Here is a 27,260-nt window from a genome sequence, read left to right on the forward strand (position 1 = left end):
GAGGCACACGGAGAAACCAGAGCCGGGAACTCAGGGCCAGCGTCGCCAAGACGTCATAAAGCAGGATGAGGACCAATCGGCCTCAGCAGGTGTAATGATATGCAGTATCCAGTACCTGTGACAAGTGGCCAGGGACACACTTGAGGACCAGGTGTGAGGAGTGACATATGCAGTGTTAATGTGGCCACCAGGCTTTCTGCCTTCGGGGCAGCTTCAGCTCCCTACCTACCGCTTCCTGCTACTGTTCACAACTGCCTAGGGCTCCTCTCCGTGAGGGACAGCACAAGCTCTGTGGCTCAGCTTGGAGCTCCCAGATTTCAGGCTGGAGGCCTCTGGACCTCTGCCTGTCTCATACATTCAACAAAGTTCTTGATCTCCTGGTGTGTGAGATGGTAAGCTTCATTTCTACTTTCAAGCTGCTTACAACTTTGCATAAGGCCTCATTCCCACCTCAGAGATGGCAGGGGCCATAATCAGCACTCCACTCCCACACATAGCACAGTGAATTTTAATGTCCCCACTTTGGGGAAAGGACGGTCACACTACCAGCTTTTGGACCCCAAAGCTTGTCTGGCAGTTTGGTTCAGAAGACTTGGTCCAGTCTCTTGCTGGCTTAGGATAATACTAAAAGGCATATAAAGTTGGTGGCTCAACCACTCTGGGGCTGGAGTGGGGCAGAAGGTGGACAACAGGGAGGTGGTCTGGGACAGATGGACAGAGCGTGGGTGTGAGCTCAAGTTCTTGTCGACGGAGGTAGCTGGTCCTGAGTGGATGCTGGGGTGACCGCAGGGCCTGCGTGCTCAGGCTGCATAGATGCTGCTAAGGTGGCCTTCATCTGCCCAGTCCACCAGCTCACTGCTCTGGAACCACAGCTGGATCTCTCTCTGGGCCCCCTCCACGGAGTCGCTGGCATGGATGACATTCCTGTGGCAGAGGTAGGGCACAGGCTTCAGCATGCACCTCTGGGGCCCTAGGCACAGTCTGCCGATCCCTGATTAGGGGAGCGGGTGGGTGATGGTGCAGAGGGGCAAGGAAGAACAGAGGAGCTGGAAAACTGGGTTCCAGCCTGACCTCAGCATCTTTCCCGGGCCAACCCCTGGGGTGTCTGGAGGTAAAGTCAAGTGACAGACCATGATGGCACAGCACAGACACAACATGGGGAATGCTTTATCATCTCCTGTGTACACGAAATGGTTTTGAAAAATACTGCACTAGCCAACGTCAGGTGTGACATGCTACCATCAAGTTTTCTGGCTTCGCTTTCCCCTGAGTGAGACACCCACGCCCGGTGGATCTGCCTTGGGCACAGGCCACCACCCTGAGCCCCTAGGGCACTGGGCCTCAGCTCCAAGTGGCTGAGTGTGTTACCTGCTGACGTGGGTGCTGAAGTCTCCCCGGATGGTGCCAGGGGCAGCCTTGGCGGAGTTGGTGTGGCCTATCATGGCCCTTGAGGTGCAGACCACATTGGGCCCTTCCCAGACCTGCAGCAGAGACATAGAGGAGGTGGAGGTGGGGAGAGGCGTGGGTCACCCAGGGCTCAACCTAGGGCCCTCCACCCTCCCACCGCCGCGGCCCCGCGGTACCATGGCCACCACCGGGCCTGAGCTCATGTAGCTGATGAGGGCTGGGTAGAAGGGCTTCCTCTGCAGATCGTGGTAGTGCTCAGCAAGGATCCTCTCTGGGGCCTGGTGCATTGAGGGAAGGGGTGAGAGGGAGCCCCACCGGGCACCAGGGCAGTGGTTGTGGCGTCCTGACCGCAGGGCCCTCAGCAGACTACACGGACAAGGGCTGGCGCTCCAGCTACAGGAGCACAGGGCAGGCACTTCCTGCCCCTCCCCTTCTACTGCTAGCACAAGGAGGCTGTCCTGACACAGAGCTGAGAACAGCCCCTACTCCAGTCCCCTCAGCGACACCCACAGGCCGAAAGCCCTGGTACCTGCAGCATCTTCATCCCCACCAGCTTGAAGCCCCTCCTCTCAAAGCGCTGGATCACGTCCCCGACCAGCCGCCGCTGCACCCCGTCTGGCTTCACCGCAACCAGGGTCCGCTCCCGGGTCCAGGAGGGTCCTCCTGTAGAAGAGGGGGGCTCGGGGCTGCCACGGCCTCACCTTTCACATCTCCTGGACCTGGGTTCTCCTGCCAGGACCCAGATGTCCCCTAGACTGCAGAGTTTGCCTCAACCAGAGCAGTCCTGGAGGGGAAAAGTATGGTGCCCACAGCCAGGACTGTCCAGCACGGTGGGGCCCTGGGGACTTCAGCCTGTCGCAGGGGGTCATGGCCCCACCCAGGCAGGCAGTAGGAGAAGCTGCCCATGATGGAGCTGGTGCCCCTGAGATGCCACACTGGAAAGAAAGTACAAGTCCTGGCCTGATGTTCACGCCTGTGCTTCGAGGAGCTAGCATAGACACTGTCTGCACCCCCAAACTGACACATCAGGAGGTGGGACCCACTGTCCATCTTCTGGGTCTGAGGTGAAATAACAGCAGGGACCAGGGAGAGTGAAAAGCACTTTCCCACCAGGTGGGCCACAGGGAGAGAGAAAGGGACCTGGGGATTGAGAAAGGGGGAGGGGTTCCTGTCTGCAGCCCTGGAGTAAGGAGGGCTCCTCCCCTGACACCTTCCTTGGCCAGGCTGCTGTTGGGGTTTCAAGGCAGGACACTTGAAACCTAAAGTGTCCTAACTGCCCCAGCCCTCCTCCTCCAGGGGTGACGCTGCCAGAGAGACCCCCAGTGTCATCACCCTCCTACCGCCTAACACTTCCAGAGTTAGGCTGACCCTTGGCATTGGGTCTAGGGTCAAGTGTACTCTGGAAAAGGGCCCAGACCCTGGATTGGTGGCTAAGCCCTGCAGAGAGGGAGGAGAGAACTGGAGAAGAGGTGAGCCGTCAGGTCCAGAAGAGCCAGTGTCCCTAGGGGCATCTGCATCTGCCTTCCCAGCCCCAGGAGGGCTTGGGGAGCAGGCATCGGGTGCCCACCACGTACCTTCAAAGCCTTGCACTGCAGGAAGGCCCCCACCCTTATTCAGTCCCCCGAAGCCCAGTCCCTAGGGGCCCTGCTGTCCAGCCTAGCCTGTTGCCAGCTGGCTCCTGCCTCGGAAGATGGCAGTTTACCCTTGCCAGCATTGGAACGCCAGGACTCTGGAAGCGCCCGAGGGCCAGCTGCTAGGGCGGAGGACCCCCGGATACCTTCAAGGCTCCAGGAAGGGATTTGCCGGGCGGAAAGACGCCTCAGGATAAGAGTGTTCATTTGCTGAGAATGACGCCACGCAGGAGCCCTGGGCCCGCTGGGATCCCCGCCAGCACAAAGTGTGGCCACCAGGCTTCTGGTTTCCTCCTGCTACGGAGCCCTCGGACCCCCTTGCCCCGAGCAAGGTGAGGTGAGCGGGGCCGTGGGGGCCTGGCTGGGAGTGAGCGGTGGCGGCGGAAGTGAGCGCTGGGGCCACGCGGGGCAGGAACCCCAGGGGCGCGCCTCTCTAGCCCGCCTGCTCCCGGGCCTCCGGCCCCCGCGCCGGGGCCGCACGTGCGTCAGCAAAGGCCGGCGGCCCCTGGACCCGCCCCACCCCGCGCGTGGCCGCCAGGCGGGCGGACTCACCCGAGCAGGAGCGCGCGAGCAGGCTGGGGCCCAGGGCCCGCGCGCCGCACAGCAACCCTCTTAGCGCCGCGAGCCCGGAGAGGCCGCGCATAACTCCCAGCCGCCGGCGCGGGCCAAGCGCGCAGGGGAGAGGGTCCTGGGAGGAGGGGGAGGGGCGGGGGAGGCGGGAGAGAAAGAAACCGGGGGAAAAGGTGGAAGGAGGGAGGCGGGAGGAGGCCGTAGGGGTGGAGGGAGAGAGGGAGGCGAGTTGGGGAAAGGAGAGGGAAGGGGAAGGAACGAGGGAGGGCGAGCGGCCCCAGGCTTCTGCGCCTACGGCTCCTCCCCCTCCCCCCCTGCACCCCGCACTCCCCACCCCGCCGCACCTCCCCCCAGACGCTGTTTCACTCGGGTGGACTTGGGAAGTGTCTAATGTCAATTTCTGTTAAAATCAGAAGAAAAAAAGAATAATGGTGATGAGCCCAGCATGGATCGTGTTCGTCTTGATATCAACGCAGTCCTTAAGTATCATGTTGAGTTCATGCAGGTCCTCCTGCGCCTGTCTTGGCCTGCACCCCTGTCTTGGAAGCAGGGCCGTCGTCTGGGCTGGGGGGGCGGACGGGGCGCGGGTCCTACCAGCTGGGTCTGGGTCTCCCTCGGAAATGACACCCTGAGCTGGGAGGATGGACCTGCATGGTCAGGCAGGGTCCGGCAGAGCATACAGGCATTTGGGTGGGGAAAAATCCCACCTTTGGCCTCGAGCGGGAGGAATTGAGCTTCACTGAAACACCTTGCGATGCCTGTGACTTGATCATAAACAGAAATCACAGATATTCTCATTTATAGTACAGTTCAGGTTGAAAAGGTGGCAGCTTACTATTTGAATTTTGAGATCCACGGGATTTAATGTAATGAGTTTTTTAAAAAACATACATACTTTACAATTTGTTTATTAAGCTGTGATATTTATTTATTTGATCACACCACACTGTGTGTGGGATCTTAGTTTCTACACCAGGGATTAAACCTAGGCCTCTGGCATTGGAAGTACAGAATCTCAACCACTGGACTGCCAGGGAAGTCCCCATACATACTTCTGTGTGTTGTGTGGATGGAGTTTTTTTCTTAATTTCATTTCAATTATTGATTGCAAGAGTATAAAAATAAAATTGAGTTTTGTACATAGATTTTGTACCCAGAAACTTTGCTGAATTCATTTATTAGTTCTAATAGTTGCTTACTGGATTCTTCAGGATTTTGTACATGCAAGACTTCCCAATTTAGATGCTTTTTGTTTCATTTTATTAATGAATTTCTCTGGCTGGAATCTCCAGAGGGGAGAAACATGGTGACCACAGCCAGGATCTCCAGTAAAATATTGAATACAAGAGACCTGCTTTTTCTGCTGTCTTAAGATGGGACATGATTGTTTTGAAATCTTTTTCTTTTTTAGTATGGACACTTACAGCTATAAATTTCCCTCTAAATACTGTATTAACTGTATTCCATTAGTTTTGATATGTCTTCATTTTCTTTCATCTCAAAATATTTTCTTTATTTTTTTTATATTTACTTTTATTATTTATTTATGTGGCTGTGCTAGGTCTTAGTTGTGGCATGCGGGATCTTTAGTTGCAGCATGTGGAATCTAGTTTCCTGACCAGAGATTGAACCCAGGGCCCCTACATTGGGAGTGCAGAGTCTTAGCCTCTGGACCACCAGGGAAGCCCCTCTTTCTTTTTTTAAATTTATTTATTTATTAATGCGTTGGGTCTTAGTTGCAGCACTTGTGATCTTTGTTGTGGGCTTCTCTCTAGTTGTGGCACACGGACTCCGGAGCCCATGGACTCTGTCATTTGCAGCACATAGGCTTAGTTCCCCCCCTGGCTGTGGGATCTTAGTTCCCTGAACAGGGGTTCAACCCACGTACCCTGCATCGCAAGGTGGATTTTTCTTTTTTTTTCCTGTGCTGGCTCTTCATTGCTGCGGGCAGGCTTTCTATTGTTGTTGTTTGGTCACTAAGTTGTGTTAACTCTTTGCAACCCCATGGACTGCAGCACACCAGGCTCCCTTGTCCACTATCTCCTGGAGTTTGCTCAGATTCATGTCCATTAAGTCAGTGATGCTATCTAACTATCTTATCCTCTACTGCCCCCTTCTCCTCTCGCCTTCAATCTTTCCCCAAATCAGGGTCTTTTCCAATGAGTCAGCTCTTCCCATCAGGTGGCCATAGTATCACCTGATACTTCCTTAGCACTCAGCCTTCTTTATGGTCCAACACTCACATCTGTACATGACTACCGGAAAACCCATAGCTTTGACTATACGGACTTTGTTGGCAAAGTGATATCTTCGCTTTTTAATATAATGTCTAGGTTTGTCATAGTTTTCCTTCCAAGAAGCAAGTATCTTTTAATTTCATGGCTGCAGTCACCGTCTGCAGTGATTTTGGAGCCCAAGAAAATAAAATTTATCACTGCTTTCACTTTTCCCCCTTCTGTTTGCCATGAGGTTATGGTCCCAGATTCCATTATTTTAATTTCTTTAATGTTGTGTTTTAAGCCAACTTTTTCACTCTCCTCTTTCACGTTCATCAAGAGGCTCTTTAGTTCCTCCTCACTTTCTTCCATTAGAGTGGTATCATCAGCGTATCTAAGGTTGTTGATATTTCTCCCAGTTTTCTCTAGTTGCAGCAAACGAGCCACTCTTTGTTGCAGTACACGGGCTCTAGATCTCGGGCTCAGTAGTTGTGGCCCATGGGCTTAGTTGCTCTGCGGCATGTGGGATCATCCTGGACCAGCAATTGAACCTGTGTCTCATTTGCCTTGAAGTCCCTCACAGTATTGTCTGATTTCCCTTTTGATTTCATATACTTTAAAAACTACAAATCAGGACTTCCCTGGTGGTCCAGTGGTTAAGAATCCACCTGGCCTGTCAGTGCAGGGGAAACAGATTCAACCCCTGGTGCAGGAAGTTTCCACATGCTGTGGGGCAACTAAGCCCATGTGCCCTAGAGCCCGTGCTTTGCAATAAGAGAAGCCACTGCACTGCAATGAAGCATAGACTCCTGGTTCCCAGGGCTTAGGGGCTGGAAAGGATGAACAGTCAGAGCACGGAGAATTTTCAAGGCAATGAGACTACCCTGTATGACGTTATAATGATACATACGTGTCATTACTGTATGTGTGTGTTAGTCACTCAGTCATCTCTGACTCTTTGTGACTCCATGGACTGTAGCCCACCAGGCTACTCTGTTCCAGGGATTCTCCAGGCAAGAATATGGGAGTGAGTTGCCATTCCCTTCTCCAGGGGATCTTCCTGACCCAGGGATTGAAACTGCGACTCCTGCATTGTGGGCAGATTCTTTATTTGTCATTTGTCCAAACCTGCCAAAAGTCCACCACCAAGACAGAAACCTGATGTAAGCTGTGGACTGTGGGTGATTCATGGTGTAGATTCATCAGCTGTAACTACTGTACCACATGGCCTGGTGGGGATGCTGATGGTGGGAGAGGTTGTACATGTTTGCACAAGGGGTATTTGCAAACTGTTACTTTCTACTTAATTTTACTGTGAATCTAAAATGTCTCAGAAATAAAATCTGTTAAATACCCACACACACAAGGACTTACTTGATGCTCCAGTGACTGAGACTACATGCCCCCAGTGCAGAGGGCATGAGTTCATTCCCTGATCGGGGACCTAGATCCCACATGCTGCAACTAAGGGTTCATATGCCACAATAAAGATTGAAGATCCTGCATGCATGCAACTAAGACCTGGCACAGCCAAAATAAATAAAATAAAACAGTTTTTTAAAGTACACACACAGACTGTGAAGAAAGAAAAAGACAAGTCACAGGACAGGAAAAAATGTTTCCGTTGCCTAAAACCCATCAAGGTCTAGGGCTCTATGACCAGAAATCAGTGAGTAAAAGACCAATGAACCAAGAAGCACAGCAAATACTTGAAGATACTGAAGAAGGAATTCATGGGGCCTGGACTCCATCTTAGGCCTGTTCGTGCTGATCATGTTCGGCCACCTCTCTAATGGACTCTGAACTCTGTGCTTAGTGCCTGTGGAAACGACAATAGAAGGATAAGACCCCCTCCGGACAGGGGAATCTTGAAGATTGTATTCAGGTTACTCATCACCTAAGAGAAAACATACACTAATCCCTATCCCCCTACCTCCGGACAGGTCATAAATTTTTTCTGTCACCTCGGGCTTATTGATAATTGATTGTTGGAACACATAACACATAAATGATGGAGTTATTGTGATTGTATTTACCTTTCCTTTGTTTATGTAAGTCACAAGGAAATTGGGGTGGTGGGTTCAGACACGTACACATGGGGTATAAAAGATTTTCACAAATGCTGGTCAGGGTCCTTGGCTAAGAGGAGACTCTACCTTGGGCCCGCCGGTGTAATAAACTGCACTTCACTATCTGCATCGTCCTTCTGAGTGAGCTTGTTTCCCGGAACACGTGGCTATAACATTTGGTGCGTTGGCCGGGAAACTCCTCACTTTGAGGAGACAGGTCTCGTTTGAGGCCACCCCGAGGCTTTGTAGCTTGAATCTCCTAGAGGGGGGAAGGCGCCTCACCCCTCTGGAAGAACTCGGCCTTTCAACGCCTGGTTTCTTCGCTTTGGCAGGTAGTGAACGGCAGCAAGGGAACTGAGCGCTCAGGTAGGGAGGAACCCACCCGGTAGGGTGGAAGAGGGGGCCTGATCACGCCCCTGGAAGGGACCAGAAGGGAGACACATAGGAAACTGGTTTAGGTTGGCGACAATAGCTACTTGGCACTCGGCTTGACGGCCGTGCCAGGGATAAAGAAAGGGAACTTAGGGTTTAAGAAAGCCAGTTAGGAGGTGTGTCCAACGCCGTCTTAGGGAACGTGCTGAACGGTCGCCACAAGGTTTTAGGAAGGAGATATTGAATTCCGTGTGCTCGTATTCTGCCCTCCCCCAGGAGGTACCCATCTGCTGTGTGACCCATCATCTCCCCTACCAGTGGAAACAGGTAGATTGGCTTCTCGGGAAGGCCCTGGGACAGGGAAATCCAGAGGTAAGAAAATGGGAGGAAGTGGATCTAAGGCCACTGTATTGGAGAATATGATTAAGAATTTTAAGAAAGGGTTCGATGGAGACTATGGGAAGAAAATGACACCTGGCCGGCTCCGTACCCTTTGTGAAGTTGAATGGCCTTCCATGGGAGTTGGCTGGCTACCAGAGGGAACTATGGACTTAAATCTCATAAAGGCAGTCTATGCTATAGTTACGGGAAAGCCCGGACACCCCGATCCCGTACATAGACTCTTGGCTGGGAATAGCCCAAGACCCCCCCAAATGGGCCCGTTTTTTTTGCTCATGGCGGGGAAGGAAAAATCTTAATGGCCCAAAAAGTAGCCAAGGACGAGGAGGAAATTTTACAGGACCCTGAAAGAGATGAACTTCCCCCACCGTCGTATTGGATGATGCTCCCGCCAACTAGTATCACCGCGGCCGCTGGAGGCCCAACCGGAGGAAACAGCCCGAGACCGGTAAGCCTCCCGGACTCCTCAGCGGTCCCAACAGCTCCACAGGTTGTAGAGCCGCCCACTCGGCAGGCTCCAGCCTCAGCTGGAGGGACAATGAGCCCACCGGACTCTAAGCAAAGCCGTGAATATAAAATGGAAGTTACACACTGCCTACCAGCCTCAGAGCTCTGGAATGGTAGAACGAACTAACCGGACACTAAAGGAGACACTTTCTAAATGGATTATAGAAACTGACTGTTCCTGGGTAGATTTACTTCCCATGGCCTTGCTCAAACTCAGGATGACCCCACGGTCCCACGGCTACTCTCCCTACGAAATTGTGTATGGGAGGCCTCCTCCCATAATAAGACAGGTAACAACTGATATACTCCAGGTAAGGGGAGACAGGATATCACAGCAGATGGAACAACTAGGTAAGGTAATTAATCAAGTAACTAAGTTTGTGCAAGAAAGAATACCGTTCCCCTTGGGGGAGCAGATGCATGAGTTTATACCGGGGGACCAGGTATGGGTGAAAGACTGGAAACATGACTCACTGGCCCCCCGATGGAAAGGTCCTTACATTGTTGTTTTAACCACCCCTACCACAGTTAAAGTTGCAGGCATTGCTCCTTGGATCCATCACACCAGAGTGAAGAAGACATATCACGCTGACTGGGAAGACGCCGAGTGGACCACCCAAAAGGACCCCACCGACCCACGGGAAACCAAGGTCATTCTGAAGAGGAAGAAGAAAACGAGGTCCCAGACGAGCCCTCTCTAGGATGGAGCTGGGTAAACGACTCCTGCTACTTGGCCTCACCAACGCAGTTCTGAACCTGACCACTGTTCCTTCACAGGACAACGTCTTTATCTCGTGGGCACATTCCTACGCAGAATTCCACAACTCCTCCGACTGTTGGGTATGTGGGGCTATGCCCCTGTCAGTTATGGATGGACTCCCCTGGTGGGTGTCGCCACTTCGTTATGGAAACTTTATACCACTGTGCTCCTTCTTGGAACAACAGAAGGGAACTTTCCTTTCTCTCACCGATCATAATCTTTCTTTGCTCTCCTGGTATAAAAAAAAGCCATCAATGGGCCAGGGACATGGGGTTACATTTAATATGAACACTAGTCTTACGGAGGTAACAAGAGCTTATATCTCATATATGAAAAATAAAAAAGAGAAGGGCTCCCTTACAAAAGGGGGACAGGCCTCCCGGTACCTTGAGCAATACTACCAGGTCTGGGGTGAATATTTCTGGATGACTCCTGAGAAAGGACAGTTGATTGCTCCCGCTACTATTTGCTGGGAACAAAAAGAACACAAAGTTGGATTTGGAGACCGCCACCTAGACCCAAAAGAATTAAAATATATGGGTTATTTGTCTCCTGAACAATGTAAACAAATCATAGAAGTTACCTATCACCCCAATCAGTCAGTTCAGTGGCCCGGTTCCGACTGGAAATATAATCCTGGAATCCGTTGAGTAGCCCCCAACGGGACCCAGTGGCTCTGTGGACTTAACTTATGGCCATGGTTACCAGTTGGCTGGGTAGGGCGCTGCACACTGGGATTTGCTTTCGCCCATGGCAGTATTAAGCCTAGCCTACACCAACCTCCAGTAAACCTGCCCTATCTGCATGCAAGATGGACAAGATCTGTGTTCCAATGGTATGACTATCTTGCTGCCTTGTTTGTACCCTCTGTAGGGACAACGGATATCATGATTAAGGTGGAGGCCTTAACTAATTTCACTAAACAGGACCTCTTAGACAGTACAAAAGCCATTCAAGCCTTAAACGAAGAACAAATTCAGATGAAGAAGGCAATAATTCAAAATAAGATGGCATTAGACATACTCACAGCAGCCCAGGGAGGGACTTGCACCATAATTAAAGTCAAATGTTGTGTATACATCCCTGACCTGTCTAAAAATGTATCTACTGCCTTGGAAGATATGCAAAATCAAGTAAAAGCCATGTCTGACGAAAATATTCCCTTTTGGACTCCAGTCCTGTCCTGGGTAAAGAGAGACTGGTGGAAAACTATTGTTACGGTTGTCATAATAGGTCTAATCATACTGCTTTGTGGGCCCTGCTTCTTACAATGTCTTGTGAACTTTGTAACCCAGAGGTTGATAGCATTCTGTCATGTGGGTGGCCAGAGGGCTAAAGAACAATATATCTCAATGAATGATGCTCGTTACGAAAACTAGGAGCATCAGGAGGGGGGAATGAAGAAGGAATTCATGGAGCCTGGACTCCATCTTAGGCCTGTTCGTGCTGATCATGTTCGGCCACCTCTCTAATGGACTCTGAACTCTGTGCTTAGTGCCTGTGGAAACGACAATAGAAGGATAAGACCCCCTCCGGACAGGGGAATCTTGAAGATTGTATTCAGGTTACTCATCACCTAAGAGAAAACATACACTAATCCCTATCCCCCTACCTCCGGACAGGTCATAAATTTTTTCTGTCACCTCGGGCTTATTGATAATTGATTGTTGGAACACATAACACATAAATGATGGAGTTATTGTGATTGTATTTACCTTTCCTTTGTTTATGTAAGTCACAAGGAAATTGGGGTGGTGGGTTCAGACACGTACACATGGGGTATAAAAGATTTTCACAAATGCTGGTCAGGGTCCTTGGCTAAGAGGAGACTCTACCTTGGGCCCGCCGGTGTAATAAACTGCACTTCACTATCTGCATCGTCCTTCTGAGTGAGCTTGTTTCCCGGAACGCGTGGCTATAACAATTCATTTCTCCAAAGAGGAATTCCAGACACCCAGTAAACAGTGCAAAAGCGATCAGCCTCAGGAGTAATCAGAGAAATGCAAATGAAGATGGCACAAATCTCCAAGTCTGAAAATTCCAAATATTAGTGACTATGTAGACCATTGAGACTCCTCACTGCTGGTGAGAGTCTCAACTGACCAAACCCAGTTAGGTGAACAGCATGGAATTGTCAAGAAAGGGAAAAGACAAATTACAGAGTTGAGAAAATATTTGCAACTCATATATCTGATCAGAATTTACAAAGAACTTTTATAAGTCAACAACAGTAAACTGCTCAGCCCACACCCTTCTGTAACCCCCTCCCTTGGAGTGTGGACTGCACCCAATGACAAGGAGGGAACAGCAGGAGAGGGTCTGGTCACCAATCGTGACAGTGACCTCACCTCCCCTTCCCCCTCACTTGCTGCCCCATGTGATGAGGAACACATGTCTCTGGCCAACAACCAGTGTGGACCTGAGGCCACAGCCATGGATGCAAGTTTAGAAGCAGATCCTACCCCAAAGAGTTGCTAGGAGTCAGACAGGGCTGAGCACAGATACACACACACAGGGACATTGATGTGGTGAGTCAGGTCTCCTGTTTTATTATTTGTTTTGTGTTTGCCTCTTCTGATGTATATTCTCTTCCTCCTTTGCTGACCTTTTTGGATTAAATTAATATTTAAAAATGTCATTTAATGTATTTATTGGCTTTTTAGGTATACCTTGATCTGGGGGTATGTGTGCGTGCTGAGTCGTGTCTGAGTCTTTGTGAGTCAGCTCACCAGGTGCCTCTATCCATGGGATTTTCCAGGCAAAAATACTGGAGTGGGTTGCCATATCCTTCTCCAGGGAGTCTTCCCAACCCAGGGATAGACTCCCACCCCACCCTGTCTCTCATTCCCCCTGTATTGCAGGCAATTTCTTTACCACTGAACCATCTGGGAAGCCCCGACCTGGGGGTATACCTCAACATTATTTTATATTGGTTGCTCTGCTGCTGCTGCTGCTAAGTCGCTTCAGTCATGGCAGCACTCCAGGCTCCTCTGTCCCTGGGATTCTCCAGGCAAGAATACTGGAGTGGGTTGCCATTTCCTTCTCCATTGGTTGCTCTAGGGATTGTAATTACATTCTTAACATTTCACAGACTATTTAGAATTTATATTGTGCCATTTCATGTAAGATGCAGGAATTTTGCAACCATGTAGGTCTATTTTCTCCCTCCCCCATTCTGCCCGCTCCATTGTTTATGAGAAGTCATTCATTGTTTGAATTGTTATTCCCTTGAATGTCATTTTTCTCTGGGTGCTTTCAGTATTTTCTCTTTTTGTTTGGCTTTCAGTAGTTGACTGTGATGTGTCTGGGTGTGATTTTCTTTTACACATTCTTCTTAGGACATACTGAGCTGCTTGAATCTGTAAAACGTCTTTCACCAGATTTCATGTGTTTTTTTCTGCCTCATTCTCTCCTGTCCTCTTGGAATTCCCACTTTAGGCATGTTAGACTTTCCACTCCTCCTCGGATCACTGCAAGGGGAGCCAGGGTGGATGGCTTATTCTAGGAGCGAGGGTCCCAGGAGGCTTACCCCTATTCTGCCACCCCAGGGAAGCTGGTGGGGGGTGTCAAGGGGGAGCTCGCAACCAGAGCAGACTCTAGAGCTTCCTGTCCTGTCCTGGCAGCCATCTTCTGCCCTTGTCGCCTGCTGTCACTCTCCACTGAAAGGGGAGCAGGATTCACTGCGGTCACCATGTCCCATTGCCACTGGACCGTGTCCCCGGCTCAGTGCATCCCAACAGCTCTGAGAGCAGCTCCTGTGCCCTTCACCTCCTGGTTCCTCAGTGCCCAGCACCCAGGACAGGAAGCAATCATTAACCAGATAAAATGGGGACACAGGAGAACTACATGCTGGACTCCAGAAAAAATAACTTGCATTTAAGCATAATTCTAAGAGTATGAGCCTCCTAAAAGTCTTGATGGGAAAATGATCCTTTATGAAATGATAATAATAGATGGTAGTTGGGAGTTAAGAAAAACTTTGTCTTGGTAAAATAAAGATGCAGAAACTCTATTTGTTCCCCAAAGTTCTGAGGAAGCTATTCCTCTGAGACCTGCGTGTCTGGGTGCCCTGGTCTAGTTTATGCTGTCACGTGGGGGCACCAGGACGAAGAGAAAGAGAAACCGCCAGCATCCCAGCCCCGACCACATGGGGACACTCCGCTCCCTGCCCAAGGAAGCCTGCAGTGGGCTGAGATGACAGGACACCCTGTCTATAGAGCAGGGGACTCCTTCCAACCTGGGCCTGGCACACAGGAGGAGCCTGGGCTGAACTGGGGAGGGTGGAGGAGCAAGGGGCGGGGATACTGAGGGCCCCAGCCTTTCCCAGTGTGCCCAGAGCTGAGCACCCACCTGCAACTGGAAGGGAAGCCATGGGAGTGAGGCTGGCTGGCGGCTGGCACTGGGCCCAGGATGGTGGCACTGCTGGCCGGGCTAACCAGGGAGGAAGGAGGGAGGGGAGACCCGAGAGATGAGGCAGGCAGGGGCTGCAGCAGGGAGCGGGCAGCACTTTCTTTCTCTCCTTTGTGGGAAATACATCTTTCCCTGGGCGAGTGGGCAGACAGCCTTCCACTCAGTCCACACTCATGGAGCCAGCAAGGACATCTGAGGGTGGTCCAGCCTGGAAATGGGCTGTACCCAGCAAGTTGGTCTATAAAACCAATGCAGGGGACGCAGTTTCCATCCCTGATCTGGGAAGATCCCACAGGCTGTGGAGCAACTAAGCCCAGGCTCTGCAACTGCAGAAAGCCCATGCGCAGCAAGAAAACCCAGCTGTGGGAAAACTATGAAAATTCATGAGATATCCAGGTCCTCATCTATGCACCGTCCCCTCACAGAGCCCCAAGGGTCCACAATCACAGACACCTCTGTGGCCAGCACCCCTGTAAGCACGGGTCCCCATTTCCAGTACATTTCAGTGTTGCCACCGATGCCTTCAGGAGCAGCTCACACTGCAGCCGCAGAGGGCAAGTGCCTGCCCCCTTACCCGAGAGGGGACAATGTCTTGTCTTCCTGTGTGCGCCGTTTGCCTGCTAGTGGACCAGTTGCATCTTGTCGTCTCCTGTTGATTGCCAGGGTGCGGGCTGTTTCCAGTGTCTTCTTTCCTTCTGGGCTCTTTTCTTCAGTGTGTGAATTCCCTTTCTATCTCAGGTGGGTTCACCTTTTATCACTTGCACAGCACATGATTCCTTCCACTTGGCTTGATGATGTCTATCCTTTTTCCTTTTACCGATTTTACAATTACATAACGTTTTTTAAATGAATCTGTTTTTTAAGTTTTTGGCTGTGCTGAGTGTTTGTTTCTGCACAGGGGCTTTCTCCAGTTGCGGCAAGCAGGGGGGCTACTCCCTGTCGCCAAGCACAGCCTTGGGCTTCTCACTGAAGTGGCTTCTCCTGTTGCTCTAGGTCTCATGGGCTTCAGTGGTTGCTCTGCAGCATGTGTGATCTCCCTGGACCAGGCATGGAACCTGTGTCCCCTGCACTGGCAGGCAGATTCTTACCCACTGAACTATCAAAGAAATCCCCACATAACATTTTTTAAAATGTAGTCAAATAAGTAACCTTTTCTTCCTGTTCCCCAGTTCTTTGTCTTGCTTAAGAAAAGCTTCCCATACCTGTATTCTAAGGGACGTGTTCTAGGTTCCTTTTAATATTTTTATTGTTTTATTCTTGATAGTTGATAACCTCGAATTTTCCATGTACTATGAGGTAGGATACAGAAACCTCCTACCACAGGGCCTGTTTCCATCTTCAAGTGAGGCCCCCAGGTGGGTCCTTTCCATTATAAAGACTCTTGTTACTTAGCAGAGATCTCTGATTCTGGTCCACCTGCAAGTTCCCCAGCCCCCCAGCTCCCCGCCTCAGAAGAAGCACAGACACCTCCCCTCCTGCCTGCTGGGGAGCTTGGTGCTGGAGTCTCACTGAGGTGACCCTCAGAGTGGGCAGGGCTGGGGGCGCCGCTGAGCCCAGCCTGGGGCAGGGATGGGTCTCAGATGGTACAGTCCTCGGGGCTCAGTGCTAACCACAGTGCACTGAAATCGAAGCTCAGCAAAACCCGTAATTGGTCTCGTGTCTTTATGAGACCACTGCTGGGGAGCCCCCAGCAGCCCAGGTGAAGAGGGCCCTGCCCAGATTCCAGAGGAATAAATAAGAGTTCACACCTGGGGATTTCTCCTCTCCCCTCACCTTGCTTCATCCCTCCCTTCCCCCCAGCCTCCAGTGGCATTGTGTTCCAGGGGTCAGCTCCTCCTCGCTCCAGACCAGTAAATCCACAAACACACAGAGACACACACACAAACACAGGACACACACACACTGAAATTCAAAAAATTCAAACAGATATAACCCCTCCTCCCAGTCCTCAGCCACTCGCTTCCCTTCCTGCACCAACTGCTGGATGCTTCTAGGCATTCTCCACCTTTGAGACACGCAAATTAGACAATTTTTTTCTACAAATATAGCTTTCTGAACACATTATTCTGCCCTTTCCTTTTTTCTGCTGATGGTCCTCCTGCTAGACCATTCCAACCAGTACACAGAGCTTCTGGATTTTCAGCCCACTGGATCAGTGTTAATACTGTCACAGCATTTGAATCTCTATCTGGGTACCGGTGATTCAAATGCCCTTTTCCCTCATGACAGGTATCTGGGCGCAGGCTGCACTCACGCAAGCTCGTGCTTCCGCGACCATCTCTGCAGGGAAAATGCACAGCGGTGGCAGGTGAGGCTCCCAGAGGCTCAGCAAACCTAAGAAAGTCTGGGTGCACAATCAGCTTTTTGCAGACCTGTTAGGTCAAAGAAAAAAGGCCTCTGAGTGCTTTTCATTTTGCATTTCTCTAAGGAGGGAAATTTGCATATCCTTTGCAGGAATCTTCTCCAGTGGTTTCCTTATTGGTATTTCCTTATTGGTATTGGTGGTTTCCTGGTTGGTGTTTCTTATTTATTTGTAGGAAATCTTTACTGTTAGTAATCTCAGGAAGATCGCCTCTTCGTGATACAAGTGCAAGTGTCCTCCGGTTTGAAGCTTGGTTTTTGAGTTTGTTGCAGTTTTGCACTTAAAAGAATTCCTCAGTCTTGCCTCTAGTCTCCTGCGTCATATTCAGAAAAGTCTTCGCTTCCCCTAGACTCTAAAAGTTTCCCTAAGTTCTCTGGAGTCCCTTCACCGTTTCCTCTTCACGCTGAAATCCTTAATCTGTTGGAATCGACCCCGGGGGTCAAGGGCGAGGAGTGACTCGCACCACCGACGCGAATCGCCACCTTCACAGTGTACAAAATATGTGCAGGAGCCTCTTCATCTTTCCATGAAAGTGTTTTTCACCCACACTCGTAGCGCCTTTGTGGTGTGGCGCGCCGGGAGGCCCCGCCAGGGAGTCCAGATCCGGGAGGCGGGAGCGGCCGCCGGCGGGCCGGACCTCCCGCCGCGCCCAGCCAGCCACGCAGCGACCCAGGTGCCCCCAGACACCTCTGGGGCGCTCTGCGGCCGCCCCGAGTCTCCTGCGCATTCCAAGCCACACCGCACCATTTCTGCCTCAGAACCAAGACCCCCGCGGTCCTCTGGGTCCGGCGCCACCTTCTGCCCCTACTCCGCCCCCCATGTCCCGCGACCCTCCACCGCATCCCGCCCCACCGCCGCTACTCTGCGCGCAGTGGCGGACCCGCGTTCCCGGTCAGTCCTGACCCACCTCTGACCCATTTTCCCAGCGCACTCTCTTGGTCCGCGGGACGCCCCCAGCCCCGCGTCGCACCCCGCCTCGTGTCACCCTCCCTCGCCCCACGTCACCGCCCAGAGTCGCCCCTCTGTCCCGCATCCTCCTTCCGATCGCCTTCCACGCGCGCCCCCCGCACGCAGCTCTTGCCCCAGCGCCCCTCTCCGCCCGGGCTCAGGCGGGGCGGGGCCTCGCAGGCGGAAGTGCCCGGGGCGCCGGCTGCCGGGACCGGCCCGGAGGATGGGAGCCCTGGGCAGAGGCAGCGGTGGGGGCCGCAGTGGCGGCGGGGGCTGCCCGGGCGGCGGCGGCGGCGGCGGCGGCGGGCGGCCGGGTGCGCGGGCCGGGTAGCGCCTGGCCGAGCGCGGAGCCATGCGCGGGGCTGGGACTAGGACCGGGGGCGCGGCGGTGGCAGTGGCGATGTCGCTGCTGCTGCTGCTGCTGCTCTCTCGGTCCCCGCCTGCCGCTGCTGGCGACGGCAGAAAGAGCGGTAAGCTAGCGCGGACCCGCGGGCGCCATCCCCGGGGCGCAAGTGGGGAGGCGGGGGGAAGAGGCCGGGGGGCGGGTCTGGGATTGTGACTCACCTGGGGGCACCTGTGCGCTCACCTGGCGGGAACGTAGGCCTCAGATCCCCACTCCGTGTTGGGGGCGCCCTTGCAGGGCGCCAAGTGTGAGAGCGATCGGATAGAAAGGACGCCCTCTCCCCCTCCTCTCTTCCCAGGGCCAGGTTCGGCTAGACCGTCCCCTCGGAGCAAGCTCTCCCTTCTTCCTCCTCCTCCCCCTCCTCCCCCTCCTCCTCCCAACGCGTTCTGGTCGGGTACGACCTTCGGGCACCAGGGTGAGGTTGAGCGGCCCAGGGGGGACTCTCCTGGGACTCCAAGGGCTGCGGTGGGAGTGCGAGTCCCCAGGAGGAAACTTGGACAGTGGGATTCCGGTACGCCATCTGGTCTGGGAGAGGGGCAGAGTTGGGGGAAAGTTGCTTAGATCCTGGAGTAGCAGCTGGGTGCGTGTCCTGTCTCCACCTCTCCCACAATGATCACTACCCCAGTGCAGTCACTTTCAACAACTGGCCTTGCTTGTTGGAGGGTGGACCCCCAGTGGTCCCCAGGACGCTCATAGGCCAGAGTGGTTCAGAGAAATGGGCACCTCTGTGCTGTTTGGGAACTTCGGCTCCCCTTGTTGAAGGCCCAAGGGGGTAGCTAGACCAGAAGGTGCTGCTGGGCGCCTGGGGGTGCTGAGTAAACTACCTAACTTCTGTGGCCTTGGGCTCTCTGACGGCTGGCGGGGCTGGGAGGGTCCAGATGCCCCAGGAGGCAGTAGGCAGCTTACCCAGCACAGCATGGGCTGGCTCCCAGCCCATCCCCCCCTTCTCTGAGATCTTGCTCGTCCAAGCTCCTGTTTCTCTGAGGGCTGTGCCTCTGGTTTCTGAGCCTAGCTTAGCTTGAACTGAAAGGCAGTTTCCCCAGGGCTGCCCCTGATGAAAGCGCTCCGCTGGGGACCACCACCCCTACTTTCTCCTTTTCTCCCTTCTCCCGGGTCAGGGCTAGGTAAGGAGTCATTGGTAGGGAGATGGAAAACATGGGGCAGCCGCTCCCCTCCCAGGCCTGCTGAACTGATCCTGCTTTCTGTGTGATCCTGGCTTCTGGGGTCTCAGGGTGGGCAGGGTCTCTGCACTGGGTGCCTGTGCTGGTTTGGAGGATGTGGGAGAGGATCCCCTTACTAGGGTCCCCAGACAGGCTCAGGGACTTTCTTTCTCCTACCCCTAATCCTGTGTCCTTGGAGGGGGTTGTGGGCAGAGCAAGTGTGCATGTGGCTGGTGCTTCCTGATACTGGAAATGTGACTTCCCCATCTGGCTCAGATGTGTGAATGGCCTGGTACATTCACCAAGATAATGGAGTGGGCGTCTTGGGCAGGGAGGTCGGGGTGCAGGGCTTGGGATGGGATGGAGGGGCTGGGTGGCCCGGGGAGTGGGGGGGGGTCTTATCTCTTGTGCACCCTGGGGAGACTTTACAGCCACCAGCTGAATTGCAGGTGTCCAAGGCTGGCGGGGGTGGGGCAGAGGACCCAGCCCCTCTCAGGTCAGGGGGCTGCACGCCACAGCTGGACCTCTCCTGCCTGGCCACATCTAGAAGCTGGGTGCTTGGCGGCTGGCTGACTGTTTCTCTAAGGCCCTGTGATCCTGTGGTGGTGGGGGGTGGGGGGGATGGTGCAGCAGCCTCAAGAGACAGTTTATATTAGTTCAGTGGCTCCTAGTCTCTTGGCACTCGGGCCACAGCTGGCAGTTGGAACCTGGTGACCAGCAGATACCTGGAAAACCTGGTGCTTGTGCTGTGTCGTGCCTACCCCTGCCCAGCCCCCCATACTGGGCTCCTGGGAGCTCAGATGGCTTTGCAAGTGGGCTGCTATCCCTTTCCAAGGTGCTTCCATGGGAGAGTCAGGAGGCTGGCAAGAGAGCCAGCTGCTCACCCGGTTCCCTCACCTGGCCCACCTGGAAGGGCCCCGGCCTGCTGCTGGGATGGTGTGGGCTGCCACCCTCCTAGTGGGGGCGGTGAGGGGGAGAGGGTGGCCCCACCCTGCTGTGTTCACAGTGTGTTTCTTCCCGAGCACTTTAACATCCATTAACCATGGTGGGAGGGGCAGCTGAAGGGAGGTGCTGTCCTACTCAGCCAACTCAGAGGAAGCTGGGCCCAGAGAGGGGAAGGACGGTCAAGGTCACTCCGCATACAAGGTCTGAGCTGGCGGTGAGGCCATGCTTCCTGCTGAGCAGTCCAGGCACCTCCTTAGTCACCCCTGGACACAGAGCACCCGGGCATGCCTGTTCTTGGCAGGCCCAAGAGCATTCTTACCCACTTGTGGGGCAGGTGGTTATGCCGTGGGCCCCAGACACGAGGTTGTACTGGTTAATGGACTCTCTTAGGAGGGTCCTAATCCAGGGTGGGGTCTCCAGAGACCTTTAGAGCTGGTTTGGAAGGCTGCTGTGACAGGAGGGGGCCTCAGATGACAGCTTGTGGAGTGTGTTGGGGAGAGGAGCCATGGAGGTGAGGGGCTAGAAGACACTGCCAGGACTGGGGAGCTCCAGGGTGGAGTGTAGGCAGCCAGCTTGTGTGCTGCCAACCCCTGCTTTGTCCCTGTGCCACTCTGCAGGGGCTTGTGCCCACTGAAGCCCCCGCTCCAGCCTAGGCAACCCCCCCCCCAACACACACACAAGGTCTCTGCTCGCCTCCTGTCTGGGTGAGGAGGGACAGAGGCTCTTCCTGTACCCCAAATCATGGCCTGAGCAGGCAGCCAGCCTCTGGACCTGGTCGCCCTGCCCTGTCCACTGCAACCAGGACCAGGGATCCTAGCACTGGGGAGACTCAGTGGATGTGGGGGTGTGTCCTGGCCTCCAGTGCCCAGGGCAGATGGGAGGAGGGATGGTGCTCCCACCTTGACCTCTTCCTGTGCCTTTCACCCTCCATGCCTCAGCCCCAGGTGTGCCAGGGCTGCGTTGGGGGGGAGGGGCCCCACGGGGGCTGTGAGCAGTGTGGAGAAGAGCAGCCCTCTGAGGGGCGGCTCTTCCTGCTTCTGAGGTCTGAGGCACTTGACCTCATGTTGACCCAACATGTGATCAGTGTTGGGGCCTGCGGAACTTGTTGATCGGGGGTACCTGGTGGGTGGGATGCAGAGATATGGGGGACTGAGCCTGTGAGCTGGAGGTGGCTGGCAGGGCTGGAGGGGTTAGGAAGGTGGATGTGCAGACGTGGGTGAGAATGTGATCCCTGAGTGAAAGCTTCCGAGCCCCAGCCCTCACCAGGGGCTCGGGGGCAACAGTGACTTTTCCCAGGTTGGGGTTGGTGTGCCAGGCATCCCAGGAGCTCCAGGGCTCCCCTGGCCACTTCTCTGAGGCCAGGCCAGGCAGAAGGGCCTCGGCCCTCCACCTTTCTCTGTCTTGTCCCCAGGGGAGGAGTCCTGGGCTCCCTGGCTGCCTGACAGTGCCTTCTCTGCAGACCCCAGGCTGGTGTCGGAGCAGTTCTCCCAGGCCCCACAAAAGCTGGCCTTCTACAGCTGGTACGGCAGTGCCCGGCTCTTCCACTTCCGTGTGCCCCCAGACACAGTGCTGCTGCGCTGGCTGCTGCAGGTCACCCAGGGCAGCGGCCCCGCCTGCAACAACGTGGAGACCACCGTGTAGGTGCCAGCCCGCTCGTTGCCCGCCTGCTGGAGCCGCCCGGGGCCACACCTGAGCCCTCCCTGCTCTCCCTGCCTCCAGGTACTTCCGCTACGGCGCCCCTCCTGTCATCAACCCACTGGGCACCAGCTTCGCCAACAATACCTCCGTGCAGCCCTCCTTCCTCCTCAAGATGCTGCAGGGCAACGCCTCTGTCAATGTCTCCTACCCAGCACCTGGGGACTGGTTTGTGGCCGCTCACCTGCCCCCCTCCTCCCATAAGATTGAGGTGAAGGTAAGGGCGCTCCCTCTGGGGATGGGGGGCAGCACCGCTCAGTGCACGAATGACTGGTCCCTGTTGATCACCTCCTTAGGGCCAACATCGCTCAGGGCTCTGCTGCCCAGCCCAGCCCCACAATCCCAGGCTCTCTGGGCCAGCCCCGCCCGCTCTGGACCACTCACTCCCCCTCGGTCCATCCCTGCCCCTCTGGACCAGCCCCGCCCTATCTGCTCCAACCCCGCCCCCTCTGGTCCAGTCACGCCCCCTCGGTCCCTCCCTGCCGCTCTGGGCCAGCCCCGCCCCATCTGCTCCAACCCCGCCCCACTCTGGGCCAGCCCCGCCCCTGGGCCAGCCACCCCCCCCCACCTTCTTTCCCTGTCCCTGCTCTTTCCTCAGGGCTTTATTCCCACCTGTGCCTACATCTTCCAGCCGGACATGCTGGTCGTGCGAGTGGTCGAGATGTCCATCCTGGAGCCTGACGTGCTCCTCCCATTGGTCCTCCTCTCCCAGCCCAGCTACCTCAAGTGAGTGCAGGCTTGCTGGAGTGGGCAGCCCTGCTGTCCTCAGAGCAGGTGAAAAGGTGGGGGGTCCAGGTCTTGGCCCCCACCCTGGAGGGTGAATTTAAGCACGGGGTCGGGGGGCTGGCTGCAGCTGCAGAGCCTGAGCGAGGCCATGTCCCCTTGGCTGCAGAGTCTTCATCCCCAAGCACACCCAGGAGCTGCGGCTGGAGCTGCAGGGCTGTGTGTCCAACGGGAGCCTGGGCTGCCCTGTGCACCTCACCGTGGGCTCGGCCACCCTGCCAGGAAACTTCCAGAAAGTGCTCACTTGTAGCGACCCCACCATGGCCTGCTGCCTGCTGCTGCCCTCACCGCCCTGGGAAAGGTGGCTGCAAGTGACAGCCAAGAGCCTGGCGGGGCCCCGCGTGTCGGTGACGTTTAGTGTGGTAGCTGCCCTCACAGGTGGGCTGTGGAGGGAGGTGGCTCTGCCCCCCTCCACCCCCAGGCCTGCCTGCGCTGAGCCCCTTGTGGTCCTGACAGACTGCAGACCGTGGACTGTGAACCTCCAGCACCTTCTGCAGAGTAGCCCAAACCAGAGCAGCAACGCCTCCATGGGCCCGCCGCCCCCGAGCCCCAACACCCAGGACCTGGACCAGAGCGGCGAGACGGGCAGTGGCCCCTTCTGCCTCAGGAGCTTCCCCGTCCTGCGGGAAGACATGGACGTGGTGTCTGTGCGCTTCCGGCCCCTGGACAGGGTCTTGGTGCTCGTGCAGGCGGACATGCCCTCGGTGATGCAGCTGCACCTCAACACAGGCATGGACAGTGGGGGCTCCCTCAGTATCTCCGTGAGCATCAACCAGGTATCCTGGTCCTTGAAGTCTGGTCGGGATTGGGATCTGGGGCCTGGGGCTCAGAGCTGCCTGGGGTGCAAGGACTGCTCAGGCCTTCCTGTGCCCACTTTGCCATGGAGATTGGGTCGGGGTGGCCTTTCTGGCAACAGAGTGAGCCTGGTAGGGCATTGGGCCGGCATAGGTGCCAGCTGAGAAACAGGAGGCCTGTCCTGGGGGCAGCAGGTTCCCGTCAGCAGGCCTGGGGCTGCCTGGGGCTGCCTGGGGGCAGGGGGCTGAGGCTGGGGCCCTTGGCCTGGAGGGGAAGGTCCTGGTGGGCCCCAAGTCAGCAGGAGCCACACAGAATAGCACCTAGCACCAGAGGTGAATGTGAGGTGGAAGCTGGGGACTGACTCTGCTCGGCCTCCCTTCCAGACCGTGATTGCCAACAACACCTTGGTGGCAGCCTGTGTGACCGCCAGCTCGCCCTTCCTCCGCTTCAACACTTCACTCAACTGCACCACAGGTAGTGGCAGGCGCGTCCAGCCCAGGGACCAGCGGGCATCTGGCTCCCTCTGACTGGGCCTTCCCACTCCCTCCCTGCAGCCTTCTTCCAGGGCCACCCCTTGTCCCTGAGTGCCTCGTCTCCCATGGCCAACCTCATCATCCCCTACCCAGAGACAGACAACTGGTACCTCTCCCTGCAGGTCCTCTGCCCCGAGAGGCCTGAGTAAGTAAACTCAGTGGTTTACTGAGTAAGTAAACTCAGTCCTGAGCCAAGTGGTTGCACTTAGGACTATGGATGGGGCTGCCTGCATCCCAGCTTGAGGGTGACCTGTCTTCCTCCAGCCGTGCCGGGTCGGTTGCCTCCTGAGGGGTTCCCCTCCTCCCCGCCGGCCCTCTTCCCTCAGCAGCTCTGAGAGTGAGGACACGAGCGGGAGCGGGGATGCTGGTCCCAGCCCCAGGCGGGGGGGGGGGGGGGGGGGCCACTTGGGTGGGCAGGGAGAGGGCATCCTGGCCTTGCAGAGCCCCTTATGGTTGCAGTCCTCCAGGGCCCGGGGGCATCAACTCCGAGTTCAGGTGTCCAAGACCCTTCTGGGAGCTCCAAAGGGGGACTGGCCAGCAGACCTCTGCAGCCAGCCTTCCTGGGGCCCCTTCCTCACAGGGAGTGTGTGCAGGCCTCAGTCCTCGTGGAGACCACTTTGTACTTGGTGCCCTGCCTGAACAACTGCGGACCCTATGGCCAATGCCTTCTGCTACGCAGACACGGCTACCTGTATGCGGGCTGCAGCTGCAGGGCAGGTAGGGATGGTACTGATGCTACTTCCACCTGTGCCCATGGACCCCAGCCCTGGCCCTCTCTTTGGCAGCCACTCCAGCTCAGCCAAGGTTGGAGAGCACCCCGAAGAGTGAGGGTGCCTCCTTCCCCACACTGCCTTGCCCCTCAACCCCTATGTGGGCTCACAGAGGCACCCCCAGAGATGGGACTGCTTTCTGTTCTTGGGTTCCTCTGCTCACACCTGCCCACGCTGGCCTCCGTTTGCCCACACCTGTCCTGGCCCTCTGTGGGGTGAGGAAGGGTTTCCTCCTCAAGGCCCTGGGCACGGGGTAGGCCCTAAGGTTCCTGAGTGCCCACTGCCGGGCCTGGCCGCACTGGCCCGGCCTCAGCAGCCACAGTGCCACGTTGGCCCACAGGCTGGGGTGGATGGAGCTGCACAGACAACAGCACAGCCCAGACTGCGGCCCAGCAGAAAGTAGCCACCCTCCTGCTCACCCTGAGCAACCTTGTGTTCCTGGCCCCCATTGTGATCTCTGTGCACCGCTGCCTCCTAGTGGAGGCCTCGGTCTACGCCTACACCATGTTCTTTTCCACGGTAAGCCTGCCCCCTCCCCGGGGTGGGGTGTGGGGGGGTGCTGGGCTGTTGCTCACTGCTTGGCCTGCAGTTCTACCATGCCTGCGATCAGCCAGGCGACGCTGTGCTCTGCATCCTCAACTATGACACGCTGCAGTACTGTGACTTCCTGGGCTCTGGAGTGTCCATCTGGGTCACCATCCTCTGCATGGCCCGGCTGAAGGCATCCCTGAAATACGTGAGTGATCTCTTGATGCCTGGGGTCTGGGTCCTGGGAGAGTGGAGGCCCATGTGCACAGCGTGTCAAGGGATACACCAGAAAGGGGGTTCCCGCTGCCCTTGGAAACCTCTTGTTCTGACCAGTCGCCTACTGGGAGAGGTACCTCCAGCTGTGAAGGGACTATTCTGGCTGCTCGGAGGGTGCCAGGAGAGGAGGTGGTGGGCAAGGTTAGGCCAGGCCCCATTCAGAGAGGAGGCCTGGAGCCCCAGACCTGGACCAGACCTCCCCGAGAAGCTCCCAGCTCTGTTCCTGGAGTCCCTGTACTGAGGACACTTTGGGCCTTGGCTGCTGGAGATGTGGGCCCTGGACAAGTCCATGCCTCCGAAACTAACCTGTGGGGAGCTTTCTGGCCCAGTGTTTCGAACTCTGTGCTTTCACTACCCTGGGCCCTGGTTGATCCCTGGTTGGGGAACTAAGATCCCACAAGCTGTGCAGCATAGCCAAACAGAACAAAGAAAAAAACGGCATTAGAAATACACCTGTGGATGGACCTGAGGGACCAGTGGATCCCAGCAGTGTGGGAGCTGGGAGAGGAGCGCCTCCTCCCCGCCAGCAGAGCAGGACACGTGGTGCCAGTTTCTGCAAGGGAGCTGGCAGGGGTGCTGGGGGTGGTGGGGGCCATGGGGATGACCAGCAGGCCCACACAACCTGCTCCTCCTGGACCTTGTGCCATTAAAGACAACCTGGCCTAGGGCTCCCATGACCCCACCACCGTCTCTGTGTTTTGCCCAGGTCCTCTTTGTCCTGGGCACTCTGATCTTCGCCATGTCCTTGCAGCTGGACCGCAGGGCCGCCTGGAACATGATGGGGCCTTGCCTCTTTGCCATCGTGGTCATGGTCACCATGTGGGTAAGGAGCTGGGGCAGGCAGGGTTCCTGCCCAGACCCCCTGCCCTGGAAGTTGGGGTACAAGAGTGTGGGCTCCCCATACATGCTCACCCTGTGAGGACAGAGTGTGGCCCCTCGTTCTATCAATGTTCTCATTCCTGGGCCTGTGTTCACAAACACCGAGGGCTGCCAACAGCACCTGCAGGGGCCCAGTGTGGCTTGGCACCCCTTGAACCCCTCCAAGCAGCCCACACTTGCAGTCCAGGGCAGCGCCCTGAGATGTGACCGCAGCCCCGTGCCGATGCCCATGTGTGATTTCCTCCAGGTGTACCGCTGCGGCCGCCAGCGCCACTGCTACCCCCCCTCCTGGCAGCGCTGGGTCTTCTACCTCCTGCCTGGCCTCTCCATGGCTGCTCTGGCCATTGCCATCTATACTTCCATGATGACCAGCGAAAACTATTACTACACCCACAGCATCTGGCACATGCTGCTGGCAGGGAGCGCAGCCTTCTTGCTGCCGCCAAGGGACCAGCACACTGAGCCGTGGGCCTGCGCCCAGAAGCTCACCTGCCACTATGAAATCTGCAAGAATCACCGGGAGGAGCTGTACTCAGTGACGTGACACAGCCAGGGGGGCGGGGACACCTGCGGCTCTGATGGTCTCCCCAGCCAGGGGCAGCACCAAGGGGGAGGGGCCCTATCCGGATCGACTTCCAACTGAATAAAATTGCCCTGCGCACTCTTTGGCTTCCTCCTCCCAAGGGAGGACCACATCCCCAGGTCCCTGTGCCTGCAGGCTGCCAGCTGACTCGGTACCTTTGCAGGTCCCAGCTGGTGTCTGCAGGGGCTCCTGGGGCCTGGGCCAGGCTGCCTGGAAACCACAGGTACCATGTGGGGGCAGGCTCTGGGTTATCCTGGCC

The 27,260-nt window shown here is 55.6% G+C and overlaps 2 protein-coding genes across 31 annotated transcripts; one reads left to right on the top strand and one right to left on the bottom strand.

Moving 5' to 3' along the window:
- The first annotated feature begins 101 nt into the window (after window positions 1-101).
- PGAP6 (post-GPI attachment to proteins 6) lies at window positions 102-27,079 on the top strand. 26 transcript variants are annotated; one of them, XM_081558398.1, is made up of 15 exons: window positions 102-392; window positions 844-935; window positions 16,571-16,649; window positions 21,571-21,796; window positions 21,879-22,071; window positions 22,453-22,580; window positions 22,747-23,015; window positions 23,094-23,413; window positions 23,816-23,906; window positions 23,987-24,110; window positions 24,546-24,682; window positions 25,076-25,254; window positions 25,325-25,471; window positions 26,246-26,362; window positions 26,666-27,079. In XM_081558398.1, exons 2-15 carry the CDS (start codon window positions 912-914, stop codon window positions 26,960-26,962), a joined length of 2,331 nt encoding a protein of 776 aa, XP_081414524.1. In that variant the 5' UTR covers window positions 102-392; window positions 844-911; the 3' UTR covers window positions 26,963-27,079. The 26 variants fall into 26 exon arrangements, with proteins under 26 accessions (XP_081414524.1, XP_081414539.1, XP_081414540.1 ...); XM_081558413.1 differs by lacking the exons at window positions 102-392; window positions 844-935; window positions 16,571-16,649 and adding an exon at window positions 17,301-17,594 and having other exon boundaries at window positions 21,619-21,796; window positions 23,816-23,909; XM_081558414.1 differs by lacking the exons at window positions 102-392; window positions 844-935; window positions 16,571-16,649 and adding an exon at window positions 17,301-17,594 and having other exon boundaries at window positions 21,619-21,796.
- On the bottom strand, window positions 495-3,897 carry NME4 (NME/NM23 nucleoside diphosphate kinase 4). Of its 5 annotated transcripts, XM_081558440.1 has the most exons (6): window positions 3,591-3,897; window positions 3,185-3,399; window positions 1,937-2,070; window positions 1,584-1,685; window positions 1,369-1,481; window positions 495-924 (listed from the first exon to the last, which is right to left on the bottom strand). In XM_081558440.1, exons 2-6 carry the CDS (start codon window positions 3,243-3,245, stop codon window positions 801-803), a joined length of 534 nt encoding a protein of 177 aa, XP_081414566.1. In that variant the 5' UTR covers window positions 3,246-3,399; window positions 3,591-3,897; the 3' UTR covers window positions 495-800. The 5 variants fall into 5 exon arrangements, with proteins under 5 accessions (XP_081414566.1, XP_081414565.1, XP_081414567.1 ...); XM_081558439.1 differs by lacking the exon at window positions 3,185-3,399; XM_081558441.1 differs by lacking the exon at window positions 3,591-3,897 and having other exon boundaries at window positions 3,185-3,508.
- Window positions 27,080-27,260: the final 181 nt, after the last annotated feature.

This window comes from Giraffa tippelskirchi, chromosome 13 (assembly GCF_054371585.1).
Source record: "Giraffa tippelskirchi isolate mGirTip1 chromosome 13, T2T-mGirTip1v1.2.pri, whole genome shotgun sequence".
NCBI classification, from domain to species: Eukaryota; Metazoa; Chordata; class Mammalia; order Artiodactyla; family Giraffidae; genus Giraffa; species Giraffa tippelskirchi.